General features: G+C 35.4%; 2 protein-coding genes across 2 annotated transcripts; one reads left to right on the forward strand and one right to left on the reverse strand.

The window, feature by feature from the left end:
* Positions 1-767: 767 nt before the first annotated feature.
* Positions 768-1,343, reverse strand: LOC113696601 (cytochrome P450 81Q32-like). The gene has a single exon (XM_027215990.2). It carries the CDS (start codon positions 1,341-1,343, stop codon positions 768-770), a length of 576 nt encoding a protein of 191 aa, XP_027071791.2.
* Positions 1,344-2,448: 1,105 nt separating this feature from the next.
* On the forward strand, positions 2,449-8,500 carry LOC113696017 (protein NRT1/ PTR FAMILY 3.1-like). The gene is made up of 4 exons (XM_027215302.2): positions 2,449-2,650; positions 4,312-4,529; positions 6,362-6,921; positions 7,423-8,500. The coding sequence occupies exons 1-4, from the start codon at positions 2,536-2,538 to the stop codon at positions 8,357-8,359; spliced, it is 1,830 nt and encodes a 609-aa protein (XP_027071103.1). The 5' UTR covers positions 2,449-2,535; the 3' UTR covers positions 8,360-8,500.
* Positions 8,501-8,785: the final 285 nt, after the last annotated feature.

Raw genomic sequence — 8,785 nt, forward strand, 5'->3', positions numbered from 1 at the left:
CATTGTCTACGACAATTGTTGTGAAACTCATCCAGTGCTGTGTGAGTGTACATAAAGATTGCAATTTCCCAAATATGGAAAATTTTATTCAAATGAAGGTTTTCAGTCTGCAACATAAAGGGGCGAATCAACCGTTTTGGAGAAAAATTATTTATAGCATTTCAAGGTTTTGATTTTAATGCGACTACTACGTGCTCCAACACAACCTTTTTGACACGTCATACTGTTCCCATTATAGTAAAATAATATAGCACAAAATAAAAAAGACAATAAGTATAAGGGTTTTCCTAACAGGTACCCTATATATACATATTAATAATTATTACTTTTTCTTGTATTTATATACTTTCTCTATTTAATCTTAGCTACCATTCATTGTATTTATTTATTTTTTCTAATTAATCTTACATTTTGAAAAATATGATACTTGAAATATATCTTAACGAATGTTAGACATATCCAATAAGTGTTTTTCCAACGGGTGTCCTAGATATATATATATACTAACAATTGTTATCTTTTCTTGTATTTATATACTTTCTCTATTTAATCTTATCCTTGTATTTACATTTTCAAAAATATGACAGTTGAAATATATTTTAATAAAGGGAGAATTGTAATTTTGGTCCCCAATCTATAGTGTATGCGCGGAATTATCCCCAATCTATTTCGAAAATCAATTTTGATCCCCAATCTATTCAATTTTACGCTAAAGTGGACAATTGACGGAATCTCTTCAATTTCAATCGGAACTAAGTCACGTGAGATCACGTGCGAGCACCTAAAACCCCTTTTTCAATTTTTTTATTTCTAAAACACGCTTTTTCTAGTGGCTTAGCTTTTGGCATGGGCACTCCTATTCCTTCAGCCAGATCAATTTCCTCCTCGCCAATTCTTTTCCAATCAAAACTCTGAATTAGAGATCCCAAGACCAAACCCACCACCCGCTGTGCTAGGCCAGAACCAGGGCAAGATCTCCTTCCCATCCCAAATGGAATCAGCTTTGATGGCTGAACCTGCAAGCCTTTGAATCTCTCTGGCTTGAAGCTTGTTGGATTATCCCATAGGTTTGGGTCCCTGTGAACTGTCCATGCATTAACTAGCAAAATTGTGTCTCGCAGAATATTGTATCCCCCAATTTTATAGTCATCGGACGACTCATGTGGCACTAGCATTGGTGCTGCTGGGTACAACTGAAGTGTTTCTAAAATAATGTTATGAAGATAAGGAAGATTGGATAGATCATGTTCGTCGACCAATCGATCAGTCCCTACTTGAGCATCGAATTTAGCTCGAGCTTTCTCTAGCATCTCGGGTGGTTGAGCAAAAGAGACAAGGCTCATTCTATAGTCACCGATGAAGTGTCGGTTCTAGCTGTAAGCATGACCTACCAATAATATACTAGTGGTTCAATTGAATGCTCATTCCAGTTCAACGGTGAAGAATGACTAATAGGGAAAGAATATACTTACCAGTATAATCCCTTTGATCATTTGGTCCGTATAATCCCATTGATTTCCAATTATTATCATCTGCTCTTCTCTCTCAGCTGCTTGCTTGCTTGCTTATGAAGTAGTACTGCTACTGCTGCTCCTGTTGTTTGTGCAGGAGAGTTGAACTAGGTCCGTCTCTGGCGTTGATTGCAGATTATCTCCATTACTAATGGAGGCAGGAACGAGACTTAGACTTGGAGGCCAAGCTGAGCTTCTTACTTGTGCTGTGGGTTTTGGGGGTTTGAAGGCAGCGGCCAACAAGAGGAGTAATTTAGATTGTGAGATTAACCTTTGCATGTCTTTGTTTAATAAAGTTGAAAATATTAAAAAACGTGATTTAGAAATTAAAAAATTGAAAAAGGGGTTTTAGGTGCCGGCATGTGATCTCACGTGACTTAGTTCCGATTGAAATTGAAGAGATTTCGTCAATTGTCTACTTTAGCACAAAATTGAATAGATTGGGGACCAAAATTGATTTTCGAAATAGATTGGGGATAATTTCGCACATGCACTATAGATTGGGGACTAAAATTACAATTTTCCCTTTAATAAATGCCTATAGAACACGTGAACAGACCCTAAGAATAATACATATGATAATGTGAATGAAGAAAAAACATATGATCCTTACGATTTAAACTATGGATAAGTTTTTATTTTCTTGCAAAATTAGAAAATGGTCAGTAAGTATCATATCATTTTCACGCACTTCTAAAGTGGTTGTGTCGTCATTTTCATAAATTTTCTTCTAAAGATTCCACTGGAATATTAGCAAGTGGGTTGGACGTACCTATGTTTCCAAATAAAAGAAGCCAATTTAGAGAATATTAGAAATTGAAAGCTCCACAAATCCCTTTGCGTAGATAAGAAAGCAATCTTTATCAACTTTGACATAAAAATTAAACTAATACTCCAATGTAAACGTCCTAGGCTCACATGGCACTAAAATCAAATTTCAGTTATCACCTGCCTACATATATAGTTTCAGTTCTTCTAAAGTAGCATTCTAATTTCAGTATTCTGCTCAACTGTCAAGTTGGATATGGAGAACAAGATGGAGTTAGAGAAAAAGATGAGTGAAAGTGGAGAAGAGCATGGAGAGTCCAAAACAAAAAAGAGGCAACTTGGTGGAATCAAAACTTTGCCAATTATCCTTGGTGAGTCCTTTTTCATGGAGTCAGTTCATTTCCATTTTTTGGTTAAAGACCATTGTCTTAATTCTTGAATTTTGTTATCTTTAATTAAATGTGAATTGTATCTTTAAACTAATAGGTTATGATGATAAATGTCTTATAAGTTGGTTAGCTTGGTATCCCAACTGCCACTTAACTGAAAAATCATAAAATAAATAATGATTCCTAAACACAAATTTTGATATTCAAGTCTAAAATGGTACTTATACAATAAGTAACCTCACTTTTGATGCCAAAAATGGTAGTGTTCATGGTCGAACCTCCACTTTATCCCTCTTTCCACAAGAAAAAAAAAGCTTTGTTTCATCTTCGCAAAATGATTCTTATTTACAAGTACTTTAAATTTCGTTTCAAGCTGATTTTTGCTCAAATTGTGGAACCCAAACCGCCCCCCACACACACCTCCCCCCAAAAAAATTTCAGTAATGCTGACTGCTGATTTTTCGTGTTACTTCCTTATTCTACACCGCCTCCCTCCAAAGAAGAGGAAAAACATAGAGGAGAACATGTTCCACACCCATAAACTGGCAATATTTTAGACCACCCGTGAAGCTGCACTTAAGATGCTGAGTTCTTGAACAGAAGTTTGGATTCAGCTGTTAAAACAACACAAGCATAAAATTGCCAGTTTCAAAAATGGTGAAAATTGTGGTGGGAATAAATAATAGACAAATACGTAAAGACAAAAAAGTAATCACGCAGGTCGTTTTAGCTTGAAATAATTGCAATTAGTTAGGGAGCTGTCGTTATCGATTGAATTGTATAACAAATGGTACATCAAACTGTGTTATTACAAGGATATCAGGTTTTGAAGTTTATATTGTTTTCTGCGTTATTTTTTAATTCATTTCTTACGATAGACCAAGAAATATTTGTAGCTCTTCTTCGCAAAGGAAGTTTTGGTAATTTGTGTTGATGGCTTTGATCCATTTTGTTTCCATTACGTTAGGCATACCTTAATGCTTCTTTTGCGTGGAGCATTGAGGGGTTGAATACTTGTACACAATTTTTATTTTTCCTGCAGTTCCTGATGCCCCTCTTGATACAGTCACACATATTCTAAACTGTACGTAATATTACTCCAGATTAGCTAGAGATAGCCATTCTGCCATAAAAAATATTAAGGAAAAATATAATAACATTAAGCCGGATTTAGATCGAAAAGAATAATGACAAGCCAATAGTACCTTGGCCTAGTGTAAAATAACTGAGATTGAGGTCCTGACTACTTTCAAGAAATGTGGGTTTATTCCAAGTATAGGTCAATGTTCATTCTAAAACTTAATCGTTATTGGCTGTAATCCCTAGGCATTAATTTCATAATTATAAGTGACTTGTATTCAGCTATTCATGTTAAGAAAAAGAATAATCCCAAATTAGTTACATATTGTTGTAGGACCAACGTAACATTTGATTATTAGCTGGTGGCTTTGGATTTTGGTGTTTTGAGTAATCAAGAGCATATTGACTATAGAACAAAATGAAAACTATTGTCTTTTTTTTGTTTTATTTTTGTTTAACAAAATGAAAACTATTGTCTTTTTTTTTTTTTTTTTTTTGTTTTGACTATAGAACAAAATGAAAACCATTGTCTTTTTTTTTTTGTTTTATTTTTGATTTGACAGCAAACGAAGCATGTGACAAGTTTGCATCCACTGGCTTCCATGCAAACATGATAATATATTTGACCAAAGTGCTAAACTTGCCACTGGTGAAGGCCTCCAACATCCTCACCAACTTCAATGGAACGGCCAACTTCACTCCTCTGATTGGTGCTCTAATTGCTGACTCTTTTGCTGGCCGATTCTGGACAATAATTTTTGGATCCATCATCTATACACTGGTCCTTCTCTATAACTTTTGCTCTCTCAATTCCCCCCCACCCCCCCCCCCCCCCCCCCCCTTCCTCCCTTCTTACGTAAATAATTAGATTTAAATATTCAAATATATGAGGCAGGATTATTTATCAGTGAAGCACATAATTATGGCGAGTTTTTGTAGATTTATATGCTGCACCTCACAATAATAATATTCACATTACAGGTAGCAAAAAAATATAGATTTATATGTAGAAAAGTTCAAAGAACCTAATGATGGCTTTTGTGCAGGTGAAGTCTAACAAGCCGAGTCGAGGTCAAACACGGAAAGAGTTCACCTGCAAAGTAGGAAGTGACCGGGGCTAAATTCCCTTGGATCACTTCGATGCTTAAGACAGTAATGGTTGGAAGTTATATTGAGTGAGATGAAGTGTGTACCTTTCAAGTGAGCAATGAGTTAATATTTCTACTAATGGAGTTAGGGAGCAGAACCTTGTAGAATAAGATAAGACAACCAATAAACCTATAATTCAACCCTACTTCTGACACCGCCATCATATCTTATCCTACGAGGTCAGGCTGTGGATAAACGTCATCATTTTGCTTCCTAACTCCACCATTATAAGTACCAACTCATTGCTCACTTGAGAGATATGCACATCAACTTACCCAATATAACTCCCGACCATTACTGACTTAAGTATAGGAGTAATCCCGGAAAATTAAGCCCCAGTCACTTCCCATTTTACAAGTGAGCTAGTCTGGTGTTTGACCTCGGCTCAGCTTGTTATACCTCGCCAGCATAGCTTTCAAATGATGAAAGTAATAAACTTTAATAAAAAAATTACTTTAGTGGAAAACAAGCCTTCAAGAAATGTACTTTTATAAACAATTGCTGCTAAATTATCATACTAAGCATGTGTATGTATTTTTTAACAAATCAATGGAGACTACATAAAATTAGTAAATTTGCATGCCCAAATCACTGTCAATTATTACATTTGGATTGCTATCATTAACAAAAAATTATTCGTTTGCATTATAAGTATTTTTTTAAATAATTTTTTTTATCTTTTCAAATATCATTTTATCTCGCATACGCCATATCATAAATAATATTATAATAAGTATTTCAAATAATATTTTAAATAATCTCCTATCCAAACATAGTAATTTTTCTCTGTGGTGCTTGGATCGATTATTACTCTATATAGGACCTGGAACCACCTTAGTTGAGTTTACACAACATAATACCTCATTAGAAGAATTTTTTAATCTGCATGGTAATTTATCAATTTCTGGTACATGTGCTGAATAACAATCAAATTATACTTTGATTGTAGAACAATTTTGGACATACGCCTAAGTAAATTTTTTTAAAAAAATATATAGTGAACATAGGCATAAAAAACTGTTCGACAAAATAAAATAGCTTGCATTTAAGCAAACAATAATGTAACTGAATATTTTTACACCTCTATAAATTGGTAACATCACAAACATTTTCCGGAAAAAATGCTCATAGCTTATACTTTATTAGTCCTCCACATTTAAAATAGTTCATTTTAGTCCGAAACATATTCAATACATAACAATTTGATCCAAATTTTGCTTTCAGCTGCATTTTGCATTAGAAAGTCACAATAGGATAGGACTACATGTTAATAATAATGTAATAGGTAACTAAAAAACCTACACCACTTGTATTGAAAAATAAAAGTATGTGTATTTCAAAGCTCTTTTAGAAAGTCAGAGCAAAAGTTAAAAAAGGTAACTTTTTCTGTTGATTTCAATCACAGTGTCCAATTTCAGTACATACTAAATGATGGTAGTAAAACTGGTATGAATTTTTTAACAGGGAATGGTGACCATTACAGTTTTTGCTTTCGTACCATCACTACATCCTCCACCATGTCCAACACAACAAAACTGCAATGAAGCCTCAAGCCTACAGCTGTGGATCCTCTACATATCTCTTCTTCTACAAGCCATAGGAACCGGTGGCATTAGGCCTTGTGTTGTTACCTTTGCTGCTGACCAATTCGACATGACCAAATCGAAAGTCGAAGCTCGAAAATGGAATCTCTTCAACTGGTATTATATATGCATGGGAGTTGCAACTATTCTTGCTTTAACTGTGGTTGTGTATGTCCAAGACAGTGTTGATTGGGGCTGGGGTCTTGGAATTCCTACCATTGCTCTAGGTTTATCAACTATGGCCTTCATTGGGGGATCCCCTCTTTATAGGAAAGTAAAACCAGGAGGAAGTCCATTGGTTAGATTGACACAGGTGATCGTTGCAGCATTCAAGAAGAGAAATGTTGTAGCACCAGCTGACTCAAGTCTTTTGTATAAGAACAAGGTTCTTGATGCTGGAATTTCGTCCAGTGGCATGCTTCTACACACAAATCATCTAAGGTAATGTCTACTTTATATGAATCATTATAGTACGTTGTTTTTCCTACTTAAGCCGAAACTTTTATTGCTTTAATCAGCATTGGCGCACATCATAAAGTTCAGAAAATTGTAAATAATACTACCTCCATTCCACTAGCCTTGTTATTTTTGTTGATTTGAGTGTCCAATATCATTGTCATTTTTCCAAAAAGTCAAATTGTGCTATTTACTTTCGAATCTTACCCTACATCAGTAAAAATTAAACACTCATTTTTTTTCTCTAATTTTTTAGTGTACAATAATTATGTAAGACGTGCGTAGAGTGGAAAACGACTGTCTACATTTCCTATAACCCTTGTCAACACATTTATATAAGACTCATTGGATCCCCAATATCCAATTTACAATTCCCCCTATATTGTTTGACATGATATTTTCATGACATTTTATGGTTCTTTTAAAGTATCCGTTGATTTTTTATGTGTCACTCATTGATTTTGATATGCTACGCTGATTTTGAAGGTGGCTGGATCAAGCTGCCATAGTGACTGATAGGGACATAGATGAGTCAAACCAACCAAACCTATGGAGATTATCCACTGTCCATAGAGTTGAAGAGCTGAAATCCATGATAAGAATTTTGCCCATTTGGGCAGCAGCAATTTTACTAATCACTTCATATTCAAATCAGCACAGCTTCACCATCCAACAGGCTCGTACCATGGATCGCCACCTATCCCCTTCCTTTGCGATTCCTCCAGCAAGCTTAGCCATCTTCAGTGTCAGCACTTTGGTCATTGGTCTTGCAATTTACGAGCGCCTTTTTGTCCCTTTTGCTCGACGAATCACTGGCAATCCAACAGGCATCACATACCTACAAAGAATAGGTATAGGGTTTGTAGTTAACATTCTTGCCACTATTGTATCAGCCCTCGTGGAAATCAAGCGAAAACAGGTAGCTACAAACCATAATCTCCTGGACAAGCCTACTGCTGTCATTCCCATAAGTGTCTTTTGGTTAGCTCCACAGTTTTGCCTCCATGGAATTGGTGAAGTTTTCATGTCTGTTGGACTACTGGAATTTCTCTACGATCAATCCCCGGAGAGCATGAAAAGTATTGCGGTTGCGCTTTCTTCGATTTCAATGTCATTGGGGGATTACTTTGGCACAATCTTAGTCACTTCGGTTCATAAATACAGTGGTAAAGAAAGAAATTGGCTGCCTGATAGGAATCTCAATCGCGGAAGATTGGAGAATTACTACTGGCTGATAACTGGAATACAAGTAGTGAATGTGATTTATTATCTAATATGTGCTTGGTTTTATACATATAAACCATTGGATTTGGCTACTGAAAGCAGGGATGTAATGGATTTGGAGTTAGCAAAGGAGAGAATTTTGCCTGTCGATTCTAGAGTAAAGGCAGAAACAGAACAAGAAAGAATTGGAACATGTTAGAATTGCCTGTATATTAGTTGATGATGTGCTTTCAGTTTTTTTTGACTGCTTCCTACAGTTCACTGGATTGAAAGTTGAAATATATATAGTAGGGGAAACATGAATTTGTTCCTTTTATTGTGCTCTGCTGGGGCACTATAATTAGATTCTCAGTGCCAAGTTCTCAGTTACTTTCCACTGCCAACTCCAAGATCTTGCTCTCCAACTTACTTTTTTGTTAAACCTTTGATGTTCTCAAATTTGTGATGCATATAGTGATACTGATTCTGAAATTTTAAATGAACGGCTCATAAGATTCTTAATCAGTATGTGACAGTCTTGACAAAAATGTAAAGAGCAAATTGCCCTCATTAAGGTTTAAATCATATCCTCGGAGCCAAGCTTTTCCACATTCCAATATAGATAACTAGGCAAAAAACGTAATCA

The sequence above is a fragment of the Coffea arabica genome, chromosome 6e (genome assembly GCF_036785885.1).
Source record: "Coffea arabica cultivar ET-39 chromosome 6e, Coffea Arabica ET-39 HiFi, whole genome shotgun sequence".
In the NCBI taxonomy this organism is placed as follows: domain Eukaryota; kingdom Viridiplantae; phylum Streptophyta; class Magnoliopsida; order Gentianales; family Rubiaceae; genus Coffea; species Coffea arabica.